The sequence below is a fragment of the Podarcis raffonei genome, chromosome 10 (genome assembly GCF_027172205.1).
Source record: "Podarcis raffonei isolate rPodRaf1 chromosome 10, rPodRaf1.pri, whole genome shotgun sequence".
In the NCBI taxonomy this organism is placed as follows: domain Eukaryota; kingdom Metazoa; phylum Chordata; class Lepidosauria; order Squamata; family Lacertidae; genus Podarcis; species Podarcis raffonei.
Genome location: NC_070611.1, coordinates 22,491,571 through 22,516,015, shown reverse-complemented (window position 1 = coordinate 22,516,015; position 24,445 = coordinate 22,491,571). Strand labels below are relative to the sequence as shown.

Genomic DNA, 24,445 nt, shown 5'->3' with positions numbered 1-24,445 from the left:
CACAGGCAGCCAGTGTATTTTTTATGTATTATTATGTTTATATACCAGCTTTATCTTCCAAGGATCTCACGGCGGCTTACATGGTTCTCCTTCTCCCCATTTCATTGTCGCAACCCTGTAGGGTAGCTTAGGCTAAGAGACGGTGTCTGACCCATGGTCACCCATTGACCTTGTTCTCGGAAGCAGTTCCAAGCATGGGGAGGAGAAAGGAAGAGTGGCGTTTTTGGGGGAGGAGGAGCTGAAGACCTTCAGACAGGATGTGGTGGTGCAATGGGAGAAGTGAAGATTGGGGAGTTCTGTGTGTACAGAGGAGCCTCCTAATTTGCAGTGAATGGTGTGTATCAGGGTGGCCAAGTAGGGACAATATTGCTTTAAGGTCACCAAGTGAGTTTCATGGCTGAGTGGGAATTCAAACCCTGCCCTCTCAGGTCCTAGTCCAACACTCTAACCATTACAACACACTGTAGTTTAAGGATTGGTGCCATATTCCAATTAAGGCACCTACACATTCCTCAGGAATTTCAGGGGTTTTCCAATGAACAATTATTAGAAACAAGAGCTGTGATGGCTCCCAGAAGTATCGTTATTTAGCCAATTGCTGATCGGGTTGAGACAAGCAGAAAGGCAACGCTTTACCCCTTCCCCAGAGCTTCATTTAGATGGTTCTGAAAGAGCCATTTAAGACTCAAGCAGTAATAGCATCTTGAGCATTAATCAATAGTATAATAGTCAAGTGAGTCAATAATGAACAGCCAGTGAAGTATTTGAGATACTTCAGCTGCTCTCTCACTTAGTTCTAGCCATTGTGAAGAAGACACTTGCAGCCCTTCACAGAAATGATGCCAACCTACATTGTTGTTGTTGTTTAGTCGTTTAGTCGTGTCCGACTCTTCATGACCCCATGGACCAGAGCACGCCGGGCACTCCTGTCTTCCACTGCCTCCCATAGTTGGGCCAAACTCATGCTGGTAGCTTCGAGAACACTATCCAACCATCTCATCCTCTGTCGTCCCCTTCTCCTTGTGCCCTCCATCTTTCCCAACATCAGGGTCTTTTCCAGGGAGTCTTCTCTTCTCATGAGGTGGCCAAAGTATTGGAGCCTCAGCTTCAGGATTTGTCCTTCCAGTGAGCACTCAGGGCTGATTTCTTTAAGAATGGATAGGTTTGATCTTCTTGCAGTCCATGGGACTCTCCAGAGTCTCCTCCAGCACCATAATTCAAAAGCATCAATTCTTCGGCGATCAGCCTTCTTTATGGTCCAGCTCTCACTTCCATACATCACTACTGGGAAAGCCATAGCTTTTACTATACGGACCTTTGTTGGCAAGGTGATGTCTCTACTTTTTAAGATGCTGTCTAGGTTTGTCATTGCTTTTCTCCCAAGAAGCAGGTGTCTTTTAATTTCATGGCTCCTGTGACCATCTGCAGTGATCATGGAGCCCAAGAAAGTAAAATCTCTCACTGCCTCCATTTCTTCCCCTTCTATTTGTCAACCTACATGGGTGGAGTCAAATGCTTCAATTACTCCTCAGGCAAATGGCTATGGTCCTAACTGCACAGAACCTGCCAGTCCCTTTGGACTAAGAGCAATCAATCCTTATTTGTTTTGAGGGCATCATGCATGCTCAATTAAAATGCCTGTCACTGACAGAAGTGATACCATCGCTCCAAGAAGCTCTCATTTTGGAACTTGCCTGTTTGGGTTAACAGCAACTTTCTATTTATAAGCTCTGCTTCTAGCACAAGGGCTTTCAGAGAGCTGCACCGCAGTACACTAAGGATTTGCAAAGCTACTTGAATTGTGTTATAAGCTAGTCAATTTTTTAAGAGCACAAGGCAAGTAAAGTTGATCTGGCTTAAAAGACCATACTCAAGATGCTCATCAGCGAAATGAAGACCAAAGTTGTCTTCACTGTTATCCCCCTCTTGGGGATCTACACAAGTTCTTCACTATAAAGCCAATATGAAGCATTACTTAGAAATACCATGTTTGAAATATACTCTGAGTCGAGAGTGGATTTCATGCTCTTTATTCTGCTCATAGTGGTGAGAAGGACTGAATGTATGCTTTATATACATTATTTACACAATGGGCTGCACGTGATTGGCTAATTCTGGAATTCTCCTGTAGACCAATCAGGTTGTGGATTCATTTCCATCTGGAGCCGGATTGGGTGGCTCCTGCAGACCAATCATACTGCTGCATTGTTCTAGGACCAATCAGACTGCTGCATTCTGAATCCTATTGTTCTAGGACCAATCATACTGCTGTATTTTGGATCCTATTCACTCAGTACATAACAATGTTGATGCCAAACACATACACCCCCAGCCATAACCACAATCAAACAAAACCACTATATCTAGATGAGTGAAAATTAAAGGAAAACAATGAACATACAGGGTTGTATCTAACAATGTGTAAGCTGCGTTCTGTTCATGCACCGAGACTTCCCCAACCTCTTCTTTCACTGCCCACCCCCACAAAAAGCTGCCTCTAACCCTCTGGAGCAGATTTTGAGTGTGCAGAGGGGCTAATGTTCAATTATGCAAGGGGCATTCTGTTCCAAAAGCAGATTGGCGTGCTGGATACCACCCACAGATGTGAAATAAAGCATCCAGAAATCACCCCTCATCTTAGGTTTATTTATTTATGCACACACATACATACACACACTTTAAAAAAATGAATCCTGTCTGAATAATTGCTTTCCCAGTCACTGCTATTGCAGGAAACAAATTCAGGTCAGGTGTTTGCCAACTAAAGCCCTGTGGGGATAAATAGAATACTCCTGGGGACTGCTTGTCAGACAGCTTTTGTTTCTAGGAGAAGCAAATTGTGTTCAAAGGCTGCTACCTCCTTCAGATTGTCTCTCTCGTTTTAAGGGTGTTTATTACAGCTGCATTAATTCCAAATTGGCAATTAGCATTCTGCTGCATGATTGTTCCAGCATTGCACAAAGTACATGACACAGAATGCCAGAATGTTCTGCATCAGACCTATGTGCTTATAGTCACATCCTAGTAGTAGAAAGTGGCTTTGATACCAGTGGCAACTGAAATATTTAAAAAGCCCAAAGGATAACTGATGGCGGGGGGGGGGGGAGTCATTCAGGGAATTTCAATTCCCTGTTGACCCTCATTTTAGAGAATAGTTGATGTGAAATCAGTGAGTAGCATTAGTGAGCAAGAAATACACTTAGGGAAGTTAAGTTATTGAGGGGAAAGAAGTCATTTTCATGTTGCAACTACTGAATCATGGCACTGTCTTGCTCTTTCCAAAAATGCTCCCTGCCTCAAGCAGAATCTCTCTTGCTGCAGAGGAACAGCACAACTTCCTCAGGGGGCTGTGAGCCTCAAAAAACCTTCCTCATCCTGGTGCAGTGATTAAATATGTAGCTTAGTTCTCTGCCTAGGCTTTTTTGGGACACATGAGGATATATTTTTAGCAGCATAGAAGTGAATTCAGAACAAGATTCCCAGCTGGAAAAAGGCAGTGGATTTTTCAGAAATTCAGTTGCTTTTAGTCTTATCCTCAGCATGCATTTACAACAAACATAGCTATGTGCAAAAGATATGAAGACTAATTTAGGAATTATCTTGACCCATCTGATTTCCATTCAGTAAAGTCTTATAATTGAAACATTTCTTCTTTTTATAGGAGGGTGGATCTATTGAAAGCAAATAGCCCAAGTGGTTTGATCTCATTGGGGGTCTGAGCTTACGTAAGGACTAGATGGGTTTTAAAAGGGTTGAATTGCACCGAGTTGTTCGGTGGAACCAGATTTAGGAAGCTTTGTTCCTACACAGAAAGCTCTACCATCACAACAGGAGGCAGTGATGTGCTTGACAATCTACTGACAGATAGAAGTTGGTTTCCAAAGAACTATCCATCTATATTTTATCCTTTGGTTAAGCCTACACCAATAGCAATTAACCAAAATTAGTATGGATGATACAATGAGATACTCATCATCAAGTAAAACGTGAGAAGCACTCAGCAGGAAGTTGTCAGCATAAATATAAATATATCAGGAAGTTGTTAGCATAAATGAATTTTATTTGCTGTTTGTGCAAACTTTTCCTTTTAATTTTTCATTGTTTGCCTTTTGAATACCTGAATATATCAAGAAATCACCTACTGTACTTACCGTATTTTTCGCTCTATAAGACGCACCAGACCACAAGACGCACCTAGTTTTTGGAGGAGGAAAACAAGAAAAAAAATATTCTGAATCTCAGAAGCCAGAACAGCAAGAGGGATTGCTGTGCAGTGAAAGCAGCAATCCCTCTTGCTGTTCTGGCTTCTGGGATAGCTGCGCAGCCTGCATTCGCTCCATAAGACGCACACACATTTCCCCTTACTTTTTAGGAGAAAGTGAGTCTTATAGAGCAAAAAATACGGTATTTACGGCAACTCCAAATTCTTTGCTGATAGACAACAAATTTATAGTCCACCACTGTATGTACAGAGCAGCACAAACTATTGGGACAAACTTTTCAAAATAAACTCTCAACACAAAAAAACACTAAGAAGTGGCAGGCAGTCCTATGTAGGTTTATGTCCCACTAAATTTACAGACTGAATTCATCAATGGTTTGTTTTTGAGCGGCCACTTCTGCACTCTTCCCCACCTTGGGAAGTAAATGGTGTTTTGCAAAAAGAAAAAGAAAATATCAGTTACAGGAAAGCAGCCCCCTCTCCAACTGTAGAGGTAATCCCCACATATGAATATGTTCTAAAAATTCAAAGGTCTTTCTTATATGTATTGAACATAGCACATGGATCAACAGTTGGTTCCCTAGCTGGTTCCTCTCACCAATCTTAGACGTCCAACCAGTCTGTGACACTTAAGCTGTCTTGCCGTTTGTGCGACAAAACTTTCATCCGGCAAGAGTGCCGACTACTCGTTTTCCATATAAAATATCTGTTACCATCAGATGATATCTATGTAGTAAGAGAGAAATAGGACAATGAATTACATTTATTTAACAGCATCAACCTTGGGAAATGGTAAGAAAATTGGAGGTAGATGTCACTACTACCCGATGGAATAAAGTATCAGGAACTCTGTGTAGACCAGTTTTTATTCAATTAAAAACTTCAGTGCATTTTATGTACCATTTAAAAATACAAATAACAAGTCTGTTGGCACTTCTGTCAGTATAGCATTTAAATACTGCAGTAAAGTCACTACAGTGGTACCTCGGGTTACATACGCTTCAGGTTACAGACTCCGCTAACCCAAAAATAGTGCTTCAGGTTAAGAACAGAAATCGTGCTCCGGTGGCGCGGCGGCAGCAGGAGACCCCATTAGTTAAAGTGGTGCTTCAGTTTAAGAACAGTTTCAGGTTAAGTACGGACCTCCGGAACGAATTAAGTACTTAACCCGAGGTACCACTGTACAGTCATACCTTGGGTTACAGATGCTTCAGGTTGAGTTTTTTTGGGTCATGGATGTGCCTGCAGACACGCGCTGTGGGTTGTGAATGCTGCGGGTTGCGAACGTGCCTCCCGCACGGATCACGTTCGCAACCCGAGCGTCCACTGTATTGTTGAATGTCTTATGGCAGTCCTAAGCTATGCAAAATCACTAGTGACAAAAGTAGTAAATGTACACAGTGCAGGGAAAGGTACACAAGAAATGTTTCAGACCAGCATTTTAACTGTTACCCGACGACAGACAAATCCTGCACAACATTTCAAGTAGCAAATTATGCTAAACATGTCAAGAAATACTTTGGTTTTAAATATACAGGACAAGGGGACATGGACAGTTCTGTAAAACATCTCTAGGCTAGTGTGTGTTTTTGCTAATAATAATAATAATAATAATAATAATAATAATAATAATACAGCTTTCATAACAAATGAAAGGAACCATATGGCTATACAGCTATACATTTTTCCAGACAAGTGCAAAATGCCTGAAATATTTATAATTTATAATATACTTCAAACTACAAAAAATACATTTTGTTTATTTAATATTATAAAGCATCTTCATTCTACAAGCTCATCAGAATTTACTCAAATCATATAGTTTTTCTTTAAAACATCGAGATACTCCTTTCTGGCCTTGGACACTTCATCTTGTTTTGATGATTCATCAATTGATCCTATAGGGGAGACTCTAACAGGTCCGGTATCAAGTTCAACTGTAGCTGAAAAACAAGAAAGGCTTATGGTTTCCTACTAATTTCAAATACAGCATTAATCTATCATTAGGGTGGCTAAAAAATAATAATTCAGTGGATGACTGTTTCTCAGAACAAATGCAGAAACTATTGGAAAACAGTGCTTATTTTGCTAGTGAACAATGAAATGCAGGTATGATATGATCTTGCTCCACTTAGATTGCTACTATATGTTAGCTTCAAAGAAAATGTCATATTGGAGCCTTAAGTGCAAATTGAAGTGTGATCAGACAACCATAGATCAGACAATTCAGTGATGTAATTTTTCTGGAGGGTTTAAAATCTAATAGTTTTCTGCACTGTAAATAGACAAGTCTGATTTTGCGTGTTCATTTGTATTTAGTACAAAAGAAGTATATGCATGTTAATTTTACAAGCACCACAAACATTTTTTTCAAACACCCCAAAATAGTTGAAATGAAATATTGTATGCGGGGAAAAGTAAGATTAAAAGTGCACTGGCTCTGATTTAAATGTTACACTGAAACCAATTCAAGACTTTACCTTGAAATTATTTTTACTGGAATACTTGGAAATATTTCAAAGCATGTAATGTTGGGTGTTTTTTTTTTTTAAGTAACTGAAAATAGTTATTAGTTTTAGTATGCCTGAAATCTGTGAGGCTTAGTCCCATGCAAGTAGTGTTAGGACTGAAACAAATGGAAAGTTTTCTGGACCACTTCACTAAAAGCTAAAGTAAAGGGACCCCTGACCATTAGGTCCAGTCGTGACAGACTCTGGGGATGCGGCGCTCATCTTGCTTTGTTGGCCGAGGGAGCTTCCGGGTCATGTGGCCAGCATGACTAAGCCACTTCTGGTGAACCAGAGCAGCGCACGGAAACCTATTTCCGTGGTACCTATTTATCTACTTGTACTTTGACATGCTTTCAAACTGCTAGGTTGGCAGGAGCAGGGACTGAGCAACGGGAGCTCACTGCGTCAAGGGGATTCGAACCTCCGACCTTCTGATCAGCAAGTCCTAGGCTCTGTGGTTTAACCCACAGCGCCACCTGCATCCCTCCACTTCACTAAAGCTATCACAAAATTTGGTCAGTAGTGTGACAGTGTGTCGCTACAACACTGAACCTGTACTTGTATTACTAGATACTGAAGGCTCATCCACATAGCAGTGGATCTGAACCTGCTTTGTCTTCTACCCCCTCTCTTTTTTTGCAGTGTCCACATGACATCCTCTTATTCCAAATAGTAAAATGTACGTTCCCCCAGATCTTCCCAATCTGCAGATAATCCAATAAAGGAAAGGGGGGGGGGAGATCATGTTACCCGAGCACAGTTGCAATGAAGTTCATTGTATGGGAGGGCTTCTTTTCATGTGCATTGACATTTTGCTGGGTGCTTATCACCAAACCCGACTTCCATTCTGCTTCCATCAGCGCAAAGGAAAGGATACAGCCTGCCCTTTCCCACTGGCTGTCAGTACTGGCATGTTTATTTTCAAAACACCTCTTTTGTACAGAAATGCTCTTGTGCAAAACAGCTATAACAGTAACATTTGCCCTTGCAGCTACAGGGGACGGGAAACGGAAAAGGGATAAAAGGAAGTGGCAGCCTTTCACGGGAGTGACTTCAAATCCTTGTCTGGCTTGAAGCAACACAAAGGTTTAAAAAAATACTGACTGCTCTTTTGTGCAAATCTGGTATATGAAAAAAATGTCATTAAAAAAAATGTATAGCTGCACAGCTAAACAAATGTTTGCACTTATGTCCACAACAGACCTCAAAAACATATGGTAGGTTGGGAAGTACATTACATGAGCTATAGTTTCCAATCCAAGGAGACAGCTTTAACCTTCCAGATCTGCTATTATAGCATAGAGAACTTTGTTTTGCAGTATACATGAATAGCAGCCAGAAACCTCGTTAACAAGCTGATCTAGGAACTTAATTCTGATACTAGGATATCCGTTTCAGGTTTGCTCCCAGATCCGATCTAATCTAAACAGGGTATCCTTTAGGGATGCTTATTAGCACCAACATCGTTTAACATTTACGTCAACTCATGATTTGAGTAACAATTATTATTATGTACCCCCTATACAGTGGTACCTCGGGGTACATACGCTTCAGGTTACAGACTCCGCTAACCCAGAAATAATACCTCAGGTTAAGAACTTTGCTTCAGGATGAGAACAGAAATTGTGCGGCGGCGCAGCAGCAGCGGGAGGCCCCATTAGCTAAAGTGGTGCTTCAGGTTAAGAACAGTTTCAGGTTAAGAACGGACCTCCGGAACAAATTAAGTACGTAACCAGAGGTACCACTGTACTGGGAACCAAGAAAGTTACAGTACGTACGTATGCTAATGACCCTATTTTATTGTCTCAGGCACAACAAGAGTTAAGAAATCTTTTAATCAACTGGCAGTGCAAGAAAAACTAAAAATTATGAAAAGAAAAGTTTTGGGTTTTGCCAATAGATTTAAAAAACACAAGTGGCAAATTGATGGGCACCCCAAAGAGTGGGCGAAATCTTTAAATATATAGGTTTATGCTTTTCTTCATCTGGAAGTTGGAATAAACACTTATCATATACAAATACTGGTTATTGATACAGTGAACTCTTTATCAAGGTTCTAATGGTGTAAGGGAGCTAGAGATATTCCCCCAGTCCTCAAAATTTATGAAGCCAAAATCACCTCATAAATCTGTTATGGCACACAAATATGGGGATCTCTTCAAAAAAGTGAACCTGGAAATACCCCAAAATAAATATCCTTCTGTTACTTTTGAGCTCCCCAAAGCAACTGAGACTTCCGTTCTTCATTTGGAAGCTGGTCTTCGTTCAGTGAAGGCTACAGTGCATATCCATGCCCTTAGGTATTGACTAAGATTTTAAAAGGGGATAGGGCCCATTTTAGTACTTTCTGCTTTCAGGCAGACATTGAATCTTAACAATAGAGCAATTCCATGTTGGAATCAGGAAATACTACAAGTTATTGATATGCATGGCCCCTCTTTGGACACTCTTGGATCGTTAGACTTTGAGATAGCATCATGCCACATGAAATCTCGTATTTTAAAACATATTTGTGCTGATCACACTTCTGCCTGTCTGTCCAAACATACTCCTTGGTATGCCAAATAAGAGAGTAGTTACGGTAAGTGTTCCTAGATTTTGCTCATTTTCCATTTATAGGGGCATCAGAAAATACAATGCAGCCAAAACAGAGCTAGTGCTTCATGCACCTGCCATTCATTACATTGGCATGCCCGATGTCTTGCGTATATTTTTAAATAACAGCAGCATGGCTGTCCAGCAGTGGAAGAAGACCTCAAAGTAGCTAAATCTGAGCCCCTGGTATATGTTTGGAATATTGCCATCGCCAAGAAATTTTACACACCAGTTAAGGGTGATAAGAAGATTAGACTCTCTGGAATCTTTCTGGGTGGTATTGAAGTTTTATTACATTTGCTAACTGAGCAGATTTTTGACATCCTCCAACACCTATGTATCTTCAAATATGGACCTTGGTATAAGATGCACAAAGTGGGGATAACATTCGGTCCTTCATAAAAATTTGATTGATTGTATAAACCGGTAAGTCAATCTGCAGAAAGCAATAAGAAGAGACGTGACTACATTGACCGTTAAAAGTAGCATAAAGTGCTAAGACTGATAAAATCTACTGCTAGATCTATTCTACTTTGCATGTGTGTGGCTTGTGACTTTGTATTTGAATAAAATGTTGAATTTTTTAAATAGCTCAATGGTGCCATGAGAGTCAAAAAAAGGGGAAAGGGAATCACTCCTCCTGGCACAGTTCTGCAGAGAGCTTTAGTAAAACAGCGAGGCATTTCATTGCTTTGCAAACACCTCCAACTTGAAGGGCCTGCCCCTTGCTCCCCACCCCCATCTCAGAGCCGAAGCACACATTTCAGTGCAACATGGGAATGAGGAGAGGGGAAACCACGGCTTTAAGTCTAAAGCAGAAAAGGAAACTGTAGTGCTCAGATAATCTACTCTAGTTGAGTTTGTGCTCCTCTTCTGAATTTAAGTAACAAAACAATGAGGTCTTAAAGGGAACAGAAGAACAGGGAAGCGATGAAAGAACACTAGCTGCAGCTGGATGATCAGTAACAAGGGAGTGAACAAAATGACGATGATCTAGCTTAACCCTGTAGTCTGGAAGCAGCCAGGATTGATAAATGGCTACACAACTTGGCATACCAATTTTCAGATCCTACCTCACCACTGGATGTAGGCAGGGACTTGGGCATGACCTTGAGTTGGATTCATGTGTTAGTTCTACAGATTTCAAAAGGGATGAGGTAGTTATGACTACCTTCTGTGGATTTCAAGGGACTAAATTCCTATTGGTGGGACATTCATCTTTGTAGCTGCAGGTGACGTCCAATAATGTCTACCTGCTAGCACAGTGGAAATGGGGCTTTCCTCCCCCCCCCACATGCACCCACAAAATCTGCACGGAAGAGTCCTCCTATGCTCCTGAGAAGATGCTGGGAGCAATGGGTGCTGCTGGGGGAACAGAGGAAGTGGAAGTCTTATTACTGGCACTATGTTGGAACTCCCAGTAATTCTACTTTTGTCCCCATCTTGCTCCTTGCTGAGTTCTATAAGGACAACACTGAGACTAAGGGGGAAGAACCTGATGGACAGTTCTATCCTTGGTCTGGTTGTAAGTAAGAAGGGAGGCAGGTGGGGGCTAGCTGAGGGCCAACGGAGGTTGGGGGGGGCAGTGCCCTGCTTCCCCACTATTGGAACTTACTGGTTAGCAACAAATTTATTTCATTTCACAAATCCATTTTGAAGCAGTTTTCCAAGAAAAGGTGAGATTCTTTAATGTTAAAACGCTCTTACTGAATTAAAAACAAAACCAACCATATAATTATTTAGCCCTAGACTGTATGCTTCTTAATTATTTGTATAGTCCTTTACACCTTATGGTGTTCATCCATACAATAAGCCCATGGCATACCTTAATATGGTTGTTAGTCACTTATGGAAAGGAAAGCAAGGCTATTATTGTTACATTAAATGAACACTTTGCATTGAGTATTTGCATAAAAATATAGATCTGCAAAAATCCTTCATTAAAAAAAATGGTGCAAACCAACGTGAATGGATACTTTGATTTAAGCTAGGTTTTCAATCACATTGTTTAAACTTTACATATAGAATCACAGAATTGTAGAGTTGGAAGAGACCATGAGGGTCATCTAGTCCAACCCCCTACAATGCAATAAACTTTTGCCTAACATGCAGATTGAACCCACAACTCTGAGGTTCAGAGTCTCATACCCTACCAGCTAAGCTATCTATGACTATGTATAAAACCATGTGTGGAAGTTACTAGCTTTATTACTGAAGACAAAGAAGCTCATCAATGGAGAACTGGCAATACATGCCATGAAAAAGTAATGAAAGCCCAGCCTTCTTGCACTTTATGTCACTAAATCATTGCTACTCATTAGAGGATCAGTACACCAATTCAGCTACTGAGAATCTTTGGCAAAAGAGAATTATAATGCACATTCTGAAACAGTCGTGATAAAGCCCAAAGGCAGCTATCATGTATAATTTATACCAATTAAAATGTTCATGAAAAGAATCGTTCAGTAAGGTTTTATTATTTATTTATCTAATTTGGAAACTGCAAAAATAAAACAGTGTTTTGGCATATCACCTCTGAATACTATTACTGGTATCAGTTTGTAATGAATATTTCACAGCAGGATGAGTTTTTAAATTGCTAGCACGCTGTTTTGTTAACATACCTTGTTCTAGTTCCTTGGCGATAGTTTTTTCTAGTTCTGTCCGCATCTGAAATTACATTATGTGATATTTTAGTAGCTATAAAATTATAGATGCAAACGTACATTATTCATTATGAAATGTCAACATCAGAGCAACTTTCATGTTGGGTCAAATATTCCATCTCTTATTTTGATACCAATTTTCAGCTCCCTGTTTTCAGGTAGCCTCAATCAAATTACAGACAATTAACTTTTTATTAAAAAAAACATGGACTATTTGATAAAATGAGCAACTGAGAGGTAATGTAACATCAGAAGTCAAGGATAGTTTGAAAGTGTGGATCATAAATATTAGATACTACCACAGTATATGCCAAGGAAAAAAGAGGAAGAAATGAGGTTTTTTGTTTTTTAAAAAAGATTTTAAAAAATCTTTTCAGAGGAATTCTACATACAGTACATGTTCTAAGAAGCAGGTAATTTCAATCACTTTCAACATCCTTGGGTGAAAGTGGCAAAGGGAATTATATTATTTTTTTTCTGATTAGTTACTTAAGCAAACTGAGTAAATTAAGAGCAATTACCCACAATCCCATGTCGAGGTTTTTAATGTAGGAAGAGAGTACTCATTGTAGTTCACGTGTTCTTTGAATTGTTCGGAGACTCTCACAGCGCAATCCTATGCATGTTTACTCAGAAGTAAGCCCTATTATGTTTGATGGGTTTTACTTCTAAAATATTCACATAGGATTGAATGTATAAACTGGAGATCAGATCTACATGATGTAGATGCCCACCATCTTCCCTACTTACTAGTATCCATTATATCAGATGGAATCTCCATTTTCAGGTGAATACAAGGCAGTGTTGATAAAACAAGGGCATTTCTAACTGAGAAGCCAAATCAGGAACTAATTGAGGCATATATGACTAAGGCTACGGTTTTCATTAATTATTTCTATTTTTCTTTTTCTTTGTTCTAAAAGGTAATGGAATAAGTATAATGTATTGAAATTATGCTATACATATTTTTTTGGGGAAAAAATATTAAAAACCATCTGAGAAGTTTAAATATGTAGTGTAGCAGCAAAAGCTTAGCTTCTTTTTAGCTAGTCTACTGCAGTGTAATACACAATTTTAAACTAAAATGTCACTGAATTTTGTGCAGTACAAGGAATCACATGGCATTGAGCAATGCGGAGTACACACCTTGTTAAGTGTCTGGCTGTAGAGAAGAAAAGGAAGAAATAGACTTTTGATCAAGGAGCTGAAGAAGTAAAGAACAAGCCATAAGTGTATAGGTCTTGAAGGCAGAAAGGAAAATGACCAATTTGTAAGTGTGAGAAAAAGGGAAACTTTTACAATGAAAAAATTCTAATCTACTCTGGGGATGCAATCATATAGACTTACGGAGTAAGTCCCACTGAACTCAGTGTGCTTTGAGTAAACATGCATAGCATCTGGCTGCAAGCCTGGAAACAGGGTTGGAGCCAGAGGAAATTAGGCATGTTTTAGTTTATTGAAAATCAATGACATGATACTCATGCCTAGCACTAAAGTGTGACTTCCTCTGGGTCCTGCCCAGAATTAGTAATTAGAAAGGCTGTGATCACAAATTCCCAGAGGAACAGCTATTCTGGAAAGGGTTTGTTCTGCATGCATTCTAGCTTTAACTGAATGGTCACTATTAGTACTTGTTGCATTGCATTTCTCCCTGGGCTCCCTGCTTAGAAGTATTCTTCCCCCACCCATATGTATATATACCTGCAACAACTAAGGATTATATTTAATGCACCTGATGAAATTGACTCTAGTCCACAAAGCCTTACACCATAACAAAAAATGTTAGTATTTAATAATAGCTGGTGCCCATTTGCACTGCTGGAATGGAAGACAGGGAAGGTAACAGCAGGAAAGAGCAAGGGCATACCATAGTCAATTCTAGTTCTCTCTAAGACAAGGCATTACAGTAAACATCTTTTTCAAATGCATATATTTTTTAATGTTTCCTTTTTTGCAGGGTTTTAGGCAGAGGTTCTCTCCATTTTATGCATTTTTCATAATTTCAATTTTAAAATATCCTTGTGATGGAGGGATTAGAAACAAGCAAATGATTTTTGGGAGGAAGGAGAAAGAAGGCAAGGCTTAAAAGAAGGACCAAAGACATTACACTGAAAACAAGACTATTAAGGTGCCACTAAGGTAGGAATTGCCATATTTTTCTTTTTTCTTTCCCCCCACGTCTTACGGCTTATCCTAGGGCTGGGGAACCTGTGGCCTTTCAGATGTTATGCTCCAAGTATGTCAGCCCCAGCCCATGTGGACAATGGGAAGGAATGATGGGAGCTGCGGTCCGGCAACAACTGAAGGGCCACAGCTTCCTTATCCCTGCTTTAGCCTGATCAGTTTCAACTGAAGACTGTTAAGAACTAGCTAATACAGGAGCTCCCAAACTTTTCCCATTTGAAATTTGCTAAGGATCATGGAAGACCACTTAAATATTTCTCTGCCTGTTGGAGCAAATTATACTGCGGTGTGCTAGAAGATATATGAGTTTTAATTGTGTTTTAATTGTGTTTTTTCAAATATGCCACAGACTCCAGTTTGCGAATTCCTGATCTAGTATTAAATGCCAATGGCATCAGTGTAGATGATACTACCTCTAAGAGATGCTTTCTGCTGAACAAGAAGCATCATATTGCACCTACTTCTTGCCTTGGTAATGAACTAGGTGAGAGGCAACAAACTGAAGCTCAATTCAGGTAAAACAGAAGCACTGTTAGTAGGTGGTTCCTTAGACCAGATGGCTGGGAGGTTGCCTGCTCTTGACGGGGAGGATGGGGAGGATATGTAGCTTGGGGGTTCGCCTGGATCCTTTGCCGTCACTTGAGGCTGAGATGGCCTCAGTGGCACAGAGTGTCTTCCATCAGCTTCAGCTGCTGGTCCAGCTAAACTCCTATCTGAACAGAAATAGCCCAACTTCTGTTGTCTATTTTCTGGTAACCTCTAGGTTAGATTATATGTGGGGCAAAACTCAATGGCCAGATTGCTCAGCAGAAAAAGACGGTTTGAGCATGACAACAATCCTGGCCCGACTGCACCAGTTGCCAATCAGCTTCTGGGCCCGATAGAAAGTGCTGGATTTGACCTATAAAGCCTTAAGTAGCTGAGGACTGCAAAACTCAAGGACCACCTTGAACTGATCTCCACTCTACAGCCAGCATTTTATTTCTTGTCTTGCTAGTATCAGGAAAAGAACTAAAGAATGCCAATGTCTTTGTTTTAAATAGTGTTTGTTAAACAAAAATAACTGTTCATGTGAACATGATCTAAAGCTACAGCCTTACAGAAATGATAGCTTAAGAATGACATTCACAGTTACTCACCTTTGCTAGGTAAGCTTCTACTCTCATTTTTGAAGATGCTGTACTTCCCGTTGGGTTCATGAATGCACCTCCAAAGCTAGGAGATCTGCTTAATGCTAAGTTGCTGCCAAGACTCCCCACCTGAACTGTTTCCAAGACAGGACTTGAAGAATAGCTGCCACTCATAAAACTGTTGGCAAGTAAAGACTTGCTTTTGTGGCGCTCATGTAAGAGTTTGGTGCTGGCTTCTGTTAATTTCTCATTAGCTCTGTGAAAATGTCAAAGGCAAGTGAGAAGTTAAGCAACAGTTTGTCTTAAAAGAGTGGAAACATTTAACATTTGTAGCAGTGGGATTCTAGATAAAAGTGTTGTTTCCAGCCCATAACAGGAATGCTAAAGCTAGCCTGGAAAAGGGCCTTTGTACTGCTATTCCAGATTCATGGGGCTAGTCAGTAGGGACACTCAAGGAAAAAGTGGCACCCCTTTCTTCTCCATCCTGAAACTGTTCTCCACTGTGCTATATAAGACTAAGGGCTGGGTACAAGCCTGGCTGTCAGCCCCAAACATGATTGTGGGGAGGGGTGGTTTCTGAAGAAAAGGAAAGAGATGCTCCTTTTCTCGTCATTTAAAACCTCTCTATATAGCAAAGGGAGGATTTTTCCTCCCATCACCTGCTAATGATAGGCCATCATGAACAAGTGCATCCTTTTATGGGGGTGGGAAGGTTAATAAACATGCTTAGTTTTTAGGGTCACCCATTATTTTCTTTTAAATCTACAAATACATACTTGTTTTGCAAAACTGGGCAAACTCTCAAGTAAGCAGAAATCATTACCTTCTCTGGTTCTGTTTTCCTGCCCAGCTAATAAGCATGGGTCAATCAAGTGTAGTATTACAATAAGCTGTGGCCCTTCCAGAAATAGCGGATGGACTTGAACAGTTAGAAATATATTCTATAGTACAGCAGTGGAAGACTACTGAGCTCTGGGGCTAGATGAGTACCTTCATGTTCATCTCAGACCTGAGTACTACTGTGTAGGTTAGCTGGATGTACTTACTTATCTTTTTCTCTCTGCTGTATATGGGAGAGGATTTTGGGAGAGAGGTTGGTTCTGTCCCTTCATTTTAGTTCTTGAAAGGGAAATTCTATTAGGTTAAGAGAAAGCATTTTCTTTCCCATCCTAATGTATCCTTCTCCCTAAAGTTTCCCTGGCACAAGCCACAAGGAAGAGAATTGTCAGAAGACTTCTCAATTACCGATCCAATTTACTTCCCAAAGACTTTCTCATTTTTCGTTCTTCTGAGTACAGTGCTTTATATCTTTCCAATTCTGAATGCACGGACTCTCTTTGTAAGCTGTTGTCTTGCGGTCTGTTTCTCAGTATAGCCAGCTCACATTCTAGATCTTTTATTCTGTTCTCCAGCTGATTTCTCAAGGAAGCATAATTAGTAGCTCTCATCTGCTCCATTGTTTCTTGTGAAGCAGCCTGTGTCTGGTACACAAAGCGTCATAGTATTAATTTAGAAGATTTATATTAAGATAGCTGTCTTCATAACACCCATATTTTAAAGAAACCCAAAAGACAGACAGCAAGGATTAACCAGAATGCTTATTGGCTGCCACATCACCTAGGTTCAGATATTTGATAAAAAGATTTAGCAAGTTATGTTGTCTATGAAATTACAACAAATGGTTGATACATTTACCTGCAAAAACAAATTGACTTGTTCCAGTTTTTGACTTATATCTTGCCTAGCTCTTTCTTCAATCTCTCTCTTGTATTGTTCAATTTGACTGAGGTCCGTCATATTGTCCTGTATATGGCGTTTGAGATTAGTTATTTCTTCTTCTAGCTGCTGTTTGCTTCTCTCCAGTAATTTCATGGAAGACAACTGATCACGTAGTTCACAATTTGTAGATTCCACCTGAACACGTCTCGCTGACTCAACCTCCAACTGTTGAGAAAGTTCAGCAAGAACTCAAACAGGGAACTAAGACTTCTTCAAAATAAAATAAATCAAGAAAAGTTTACATAAGTGCACAAGAATAGAGCTGACATTTAACTCTGTAGCAATAAATGATATATTGAGGATTTGGTTACAGACCTAGGGAGATGTAGGTTGAGGAAACAAACTATGTGCTTTTAACAAGGAATGCATTATTGTTGAACAAATGGATTAAAACATCTGAAAATACTATTTAATGCAATTACTTAAGAAAAATGATTACTTTAGGAAATGTTTTAATTGTATTAAAGCAAGAGGGAAATATACCTTGGTTCTTAGGTTGCTAACTTCCATCTCAGCATCAGTGAATCTGTTCTTCATTTCTCCATGTATAGTAGTAAGAGACGAACTCTCTAGACTCTCATATTCTTTTATCTTCTTTTTAGCTGTTTTTAGAAACTTTTTAACTCTACAGAGTAATATTATAGAAATCACATTAAACACTGATGAGAAAACCTAGATTATAGTTTTTGCTTAAAATACTCAATAGAGCTTTCTCTCTCTATCATTACTCCAGCAGAAACATAGTCTTCATGGCTGAATATACAAGAGAACTGAAAGTAGAATGGTTTGTTCCTTTCAAAGCTTGTAGGCTCAATTTCAGTTCCAAAATTAGGCAAACTCAAATGGGCTTAGTTATTTCACAATATAGGTAAATGAACTACTTAGCAAACGTGCACATCCATTTGATGGACTGCAGGTAAGTCAGCCTTTGGTAATGACAACAGCACTGCCACAGAAGACATTATTACTCCCTTTCCAGATCCCCGTCTTCTGTAGTGCTGCCACTTTTACTTTCACCCAGCCGCAGGATCTTTGGTCACTGCTTACCCTGAGATACAATAACTATTTCATCCCTTGACACCACAGGGGCTTCATGTTGCACACACTGTGGGCCCAGGCACAGTAAGGCAGTGGTGGGGGAGCAGACAGTAAACAAACACAAGGGGACATGTATTGGGATCAGTTTAGGCTACAACTGATTACAGATAAAACAGGTTTGGTGCAGGCACTGGGCATGTATCTAATCTGCCAGTCTGCTGTTTGATGGACAAATGGTGAAAACTGCTTCTGGTGAATCCAGAAGCTGGCGGGGCCAGCACCCAAGTCAGTCATCTGGACAGGAAGTGCTGTCCTGCAAGATCCCACCCCCAACCTGCTGTGACTAAGGATTCAGCGCAATGTCTCTTCTGCCCTCAAAGTTGTGACAACTGCAATGAGATATGCAAAACCCGCAGATTTAGACAATTTGCCTGCAGGACAAATTCCTCCCTGGCCCTAAAAAATCAATGACTGACAACTATTCAGAGCAAGATCTGAAACTAGGGTAACCCCGGGCAACCCTGAAATCACCAAAAATTAAGGAGGGTGGGAGGGGAAGTCTAGTAAAACCTGCAGAGGCAATTTTACCTCTTACCTTCTTGCCTGCATTGCAAATGGTTGGACTAGATGACCTTCAGGATCCCTTCCAACTCTACAATTCTATGATCTTTTAGTCCCCCAAAGCAGACAGGAATTGGTGAAGTTTTCACCCAGGTATTGTCTGAGGCCCCACTCCCCAGAAGCACTGACTGTCTTGGGGCCTTGCGAGTTTCCACTGGCCTAGGGCCCAGCCACAAAAGGCAGAAAACTATCACCTCCATTGCTCTGAGGCCATCAATTGTGGCAAGCTCACCTCGCTCCCACTGCCACACAACTGCTGCTCCCAATTAAACAGTGGAAAGATGATTCTTTACAGTTCAAGAGGGCGCAGGGCACTAAATGCGAAGTAAATTACTCAACAGAAGCAGGGAACTGCCTTTTAAATGAATGATTACTTTCAACAGGGTAACGTTAAAAGTATTTCTAACAGGATTTCTATAAAACCAAAGCATCCATTTATTATTAGCAGAAGAACAGAAACTTCCTTACCCGCTGCATTCTTTTTGTAGTTCTATGTTTCTTTTCATTTCTTCTTCTAGGCGTGCTTCCACCGATCGCTTCAGCTCCACTAACTTCTTCACTTTTTTCTTTTCATGCTCCAACTTCAAGAGAGTAAGCACAACATCTTTACACTAACACTGTTCATTACCATTAAAGAAACACATCAAGCTGGGCATGCAAGTGCCCTTCTGATCACAGAAAGAGTGTTTTGCCTCTTGTGCTCAAGTGCTGTGTGAGAAACAGAAAACAAAATGCAAAGATATTCCTCTGATTGGGAAAATTCCCATTTCCCCCCAGTCTCCAGATGTTCGATTGCTAGGCAGACCATGTTCCTCTTTCTCAGAGGAGGACCCCAGAGATAGGGAGAAGGTGTGGGGAGGCCACAAATACAGTTCCGGGTAAAAGCTACTTCTGAGACGTGTTCTGATGTTACGTTCCACCATCTGTCCCACTACCTGGTTTAGGCAGCTTCCTACTGGTAGGGAGGGAAGCATCAGAACTGGTTCCTAGAGGTCTTTGACAGGATGGACTAACCAAACTTTGATACTGATGCTGTCTCCTGGCTTTCACCTTTCAGATCAAGTGGGATGAGAGGACCAAAAATTCCATCCACTTGCTTTAGGCAGTGGAACTGAAGGGCTGGGGGGACTGGTACCACTGGAAAGATTTCTGAAAGGAATGTTGATCATCCTTCTTTCAGGCCGATGAAAACACCTTCTTCTTATCTTTAGATTCAACCAGCAAGTCCTGGAGAGCTGTGCCACCAAAGATCTTGCTACAAAACATACCATAGCTAAATTTGAGTGAGAAGTGTTATCAGCATCCAGTGTGGCACCTGCTAAAAAAAGGAATGGCCTGGAAAACCTTTAGTACAGCTTTGTAGACTCTGGTGGGCTCTTGGGTGTATGCCAGGCCCACCCACAGATGGGCAGCAAACCTACACATTGAGAACTAGTGGAGGGATATACCTGAAATATAGGCTTTTCAGGTCTATCCAGGCCTCACTGCTCAATTGCCAGTCAGAAAAGGTTAAAAAACTGTTCTCTGATGCTGGCTATATATGTTTGTTTATTCACTGAGAGCCTTTACTTTGAGACCACCCCCCAAAGGAGGTGCCCATTTGAGGTTGGCTACAAAAAACAATATTTAGGTTTGTATTTTTTGTGAACTTACTTGCAATGATTCACAAAAAAATATAATGGATTACAAGGGTTCAAGCGTATTTGTTAGGAACCAGGCAAAAATATTCCTTTTCTTCTAGGCTTTTGGCTAGTTAAACAATCTATGGCCTTTAAAACTTTTTTGGGAGTATTATTATTTTTAATTGTAATTGGATGAAATTTAATAAATATAAATAACTAAATAAAATTACTTGGGAGGTTCTCTGAGTGTAAAGAAACACAGAACAGTTTGACACAGGCTTAACTGCATTCATGCTGGACTCACCTGAGCCATTAGCTCTGTCTTTTCCTTCTCAAGCTCAGAAAGGCGAGCTTCAAGTTTTGATTTTGACTTTACTTCTTCTTCCCACATACTCTGAGTATCTTGCGCTGTTGCTGAAAATATGCTTTGCTTCTGGACCTATGGAGCAATCAGAATGTGTTTTGATGGAGAACTATCACAGAAAAATCCATCCAGGCATTTATATAAAAATATAGACTCCATTAGGTTGTCACAGAGCCAACTACGAAGCCATAATTTGGTCATAGGGGCAGTAACTACAGGCTTGCTTGCTCACTTCTTAATTTCCACACCCTCACCAGCCCTTGGTACATATACTCCTCCTCCAATGCTTTGCTACCATTTGCTGCAATGCTTGAATTAGGCAAACTGTGGTTACCACTAATTGTAGTTTCCCTCAAAAACAGGTATTGAAATCCACTTAAACAATTGTATCAGTCCTTTTTGCATCACAACTGAGAAGAGTAATTTGCTACATACATTTTAAATATAAATTATTATTAAAATTATACATAAAAATTATATGTAATCATCATTATTTAATTATGATGATGGTGGAGTAAGAAATAAAGTATTATTTTCAGCCGTATGAACCAAATTCTGTTTAATATTCAGAATAAATATTTAAAGACTTGAGGTGATATTCAACAAAATCAAACTCAGAGGAAACCCATTAAAATCAATTGACTTGATACACTGATTTCAGTGGGCCTGCTCTGAAAGTTAGTTTTATTATTCATCAGTGATTTCTGTCACATTTAAACTTACCTGTTTGAATTCTATGTAGAAGACACTGACTGCAACTTACACACATTTAGCTTATGCCCATTGAGCTGTATCCACTTGGCAAAAAAAATATAATAATTTAAAAGGGGGTAGAAAGGGGGCAGGTGTCTGGGAAAAAAAGACTTTGGCAATCCCACCTGCCTTTGAATGCTGACTATATGCGATTTTGGCTTTACACGCTATCCCCGGAACATAACCCCTATGGAAGTTGAGAGTCACCTGAATAATCACTTTCCTTCTCCACATCCCCAGTTGAACATCTTTGAGCCCATGAAAGCACAACTTGGGTCAGTTATCAGTTGACTCCATCTGTGCCTTTAAAGCTTTCCCTTCTCAAGTGGGGAGGTAGTCCAGAAGAGGAAACCTGCCCTACTTGAGGAAGGACAGATGTTCTCCTTTCATTTCTTCTTCTAAGTGATTACATACCTGACACATCTTTTTTCTGTTTAGAGTTATTGTCTTTCTGCTTTCTTAAGATTTTGCTTTCTTAAGTTCTTCTAGAAATCTCATGGTTCCCCCAAGCCTGCTGATATATCTTCCTCTTGTGTGTAAGTGGTGCCATTTTGACTATGCAAGGATCAACATTTATCCCCCACCTTGGGATAGTCACAAGGTGCTGCATGCTAATTTTCATCATCTTAAAACAGAAACCCCCCCATATTACTTCTATCCTATGAGCATGTATAATCACAGACAAATCATCAGCACATTAGAAATCTTTACCGTACCTGTTGCTTTAGTTGTTCCTCTAAATTGACTTTTGCTCTTTGTAAACCATTTATCAATTCCTCAAGACGACTGTGAATCTATTTTTTAAAAAAGAAAGAAACCAACAATTAAATTACTAAGCTAAACTGAAATAGTTCTCTTCAGATATCTTGAAGCTACTACATTCATTTCAATTACATTGAATTAACCTGATTAAAGTTTCTGAAGGTGACCTAAAATATTAACAGATCTTTGTTGCTCTCATAACATTACTTTGCTCCTACATAATTTGTAGCAGATTACTGTTTGTGGAATGCTCTCCCCAGGGAGGCCTGCCTACCACCACCAATATATATATCTTTAGGTACCAGGCAAAAGCTTTCCTCTATAACCAGGCCTTTGGCCTTTAACTATCTGTGGCCTTTTAGGATTTTATAATGTATTTCTATTCTTCCTTGGTTTCAACGTATCTATGTGGAGTTTTCCATTCTTTCTGTCTTTTTAAGTTGCTTTGGGTTGCCCTGGGCAAGATAAAGTGACTAATAAATTTAATTTATAATAATAATAATAATAATAATAATAATAATAATAATAATAATAATAAACTGACAGTTGTTGGAATCATCTAGAAACAATCTTCCTACCCGTCACCCTCTCCTTTCCCAATCTTACTGATGACTTACAGAGACACTATTCTGCAGGTCCTTTTGAAGTATCTCAATTCGACCAGCTTGTTGAGCAGCTGTTGCTTCCAGTCTGGCATTTTCTATTTCAAGACTTAAAGGGAATAAATAAATAAAAACCAAAGTCTCAAGGCAACACATTATATATATATATATATATATATATATATATATATATATATATATATACACGTTTGAGTGTAAGTTTTCACAACAAATACAATTCAGTAAACACTGCTATTTGATAACATTATCATTTGATACATAGCGGCTCTTCATTTCATCACATGCTTAAAATACAATGTGCACACAGTGGCAATATATTTTACCTCTGTATATGGTCTTCTAATTGTTTTTTAGAATTAATTGTTCCTGTTAACTCTACCACCAGATCTTGTAATTTTTGTTCCTTGTCACTCAAAGTATTTTTAAATTCATGAATGTGTCTTTCAGACTGAAGATGTTGCTCTTCTGACTCCTGCAACTGTAAAAAGAAAGAAACCGCAACAGAACATGATTGGCTAAAGGGGCTTGGTAATATGATAATCATGTTTCCAGTTGACTACAGAACTAGAACAAAGTTGCTATGAAGTGAGAGAAAGAAGGTAATTTCTTCTCTGAAGCCACTAGCAGTGATTATTTATTAATTCTGCATGTCAGGTGCCCCCAATCTCCAATTCTAACAGGTATGCCAAGAGGATAACTTTGGAAGCTCCAGGAGAACCAACAGGTTTGCATCTCCCCTATGTCTCCCCTGGCTATACAGATCAGCTTTAAAATACCTACATGGAAAGAACACCAGATGGAATGAAATGAAATCTAGTCTCTTCAATTCTATGGCGCAACCCTTTTGAATCTCTATTTCAAGCGAGATTGGTTATATAAAGGTACAAACATTGTTGAAATTATATCCACCTCCATTCATACATGCCACTATTCTGCCTCAAAATGAGCATTTTAAAAAGCGAATAATGGGCTGAAGACATATTAGTCAACATTTAATAAACTATTTTGATCATACCTTGAATTTCATCCTGTCTATCTCCTTTTGAAGATGTTGCTTATCTTCTTCTAGGTCAATACGATAACGTGTAGAAACTTCCAGTGAAGCTTCTGACATGGATTGTTTTTTAAGAGAATCTGCAAGTTCTTGTTTAAGTTCCCTTATTGTACCCTAAGAAAAGAAAAGGTGATTTAAATGATGCCTATAGCTTGTAGAGAATTTTTTGCAGAATACCATCTGCAGTGTTTCATAAAATCTCCAAAGTATCCCAAAGTGCTTCAGAGGATCCTGTTTCAGTTCAGGGTGATCCAGCGAGATCCTGCTTTGAAGCCAAGAAGCCCTGAATCTCTCTGAAGTAGCCCCGCTTTAGATTTCGAATCATGATTCATACAAAACTCTTGCACCTGGCAATAGATTTTCTTTCAGACTAAATACCAACCAAAACTTCGGACAGCGCATGCTGATTGCTTCTAGCTAGCACTCATTCCTATTTATTCCGAATGTAAAGATTTAAAAAGGGACTTATCCAAGTGTTTTAAATACACAAACTGGTTGTAAATGCAGTTCCCCTTTGTAGTA

At 39.7% G+C, this 24,445-nt stretch overlaps 1 protein-coding gene across 4 annotated transcripts in view; it reads right to left on the bottom strand.

Moving 5' to 3' along the window:
- Window positions 1-5,070: 5,070 nt before the first annotated feature.
- The window catches only part of LOC128421630 (ankyrin repeat domain-containing protein 36A-like), a 57,367-nt gene continuing 37,992 nt past the window's right edge, over window positions 5,071-24,445 (bottom strand). Inside the window, exons 27-39 of one of the 4 annotated variants that reach the window (XM_053404636.1) lie at window positions 23,885-24,037; window positions 23,193-23,347; window positions 22,864-22,957; window positions 22,201-22,278; window positions 20,672-20,806; window positions 19,214-19,326; window positions 17,570-17,711; window positions 17,003-17,251; window positions 16,553-16,788; window positions 15,317-15,563; window positions 11,952-11,997; window positions 5,416-6,165; window positions 5,071-5,206 (exon numbers count right to left, since the gene is read on the bottom strand). In XM_053404636.1, coding sequence (XP_053260611.1) covers window positions 6,032-6,165; window positions 11,952-11,997; window positions 15,317-15,563; window positions 16,553-16,788; window positions 17,003-17,251; window positions 17,570-17,711; window positions 19,214-19,326; window positions 20,672-20,806; window positions 22,201-22,278; window positions 22,864-22,957; window positions 23,193-23,347; window positions 23,885-24,037 — 1,782 coding nt within the window. In that variant the 3' untranslated portion in view covers window positions 5,071-5,206; window positions 5,416-6,031. Of the gene's footprint in view, window positions 5,207-5,415; window positions 6,166-9,594; window positions 9,764-11,951; window positions 11,998-13,139; window positions 13,198-15,316; window positions 15,564-16,552; window positions 16,789-17,002; window positions 17,252-17,569; window positions 17,712-19,213; window positions 19,327-20,671; window positions 20,807-22,200; window positions 22,279-22,863; window positions 22,958-23,192; window positions 23,348-23,884; window positions 24,038-24,445 lie in introns of those variants that run through there. The other 3 variants (XM_053404638.1, XM_053404637.1, XM_053404639.1) reach the window with 3 other exon arrangements.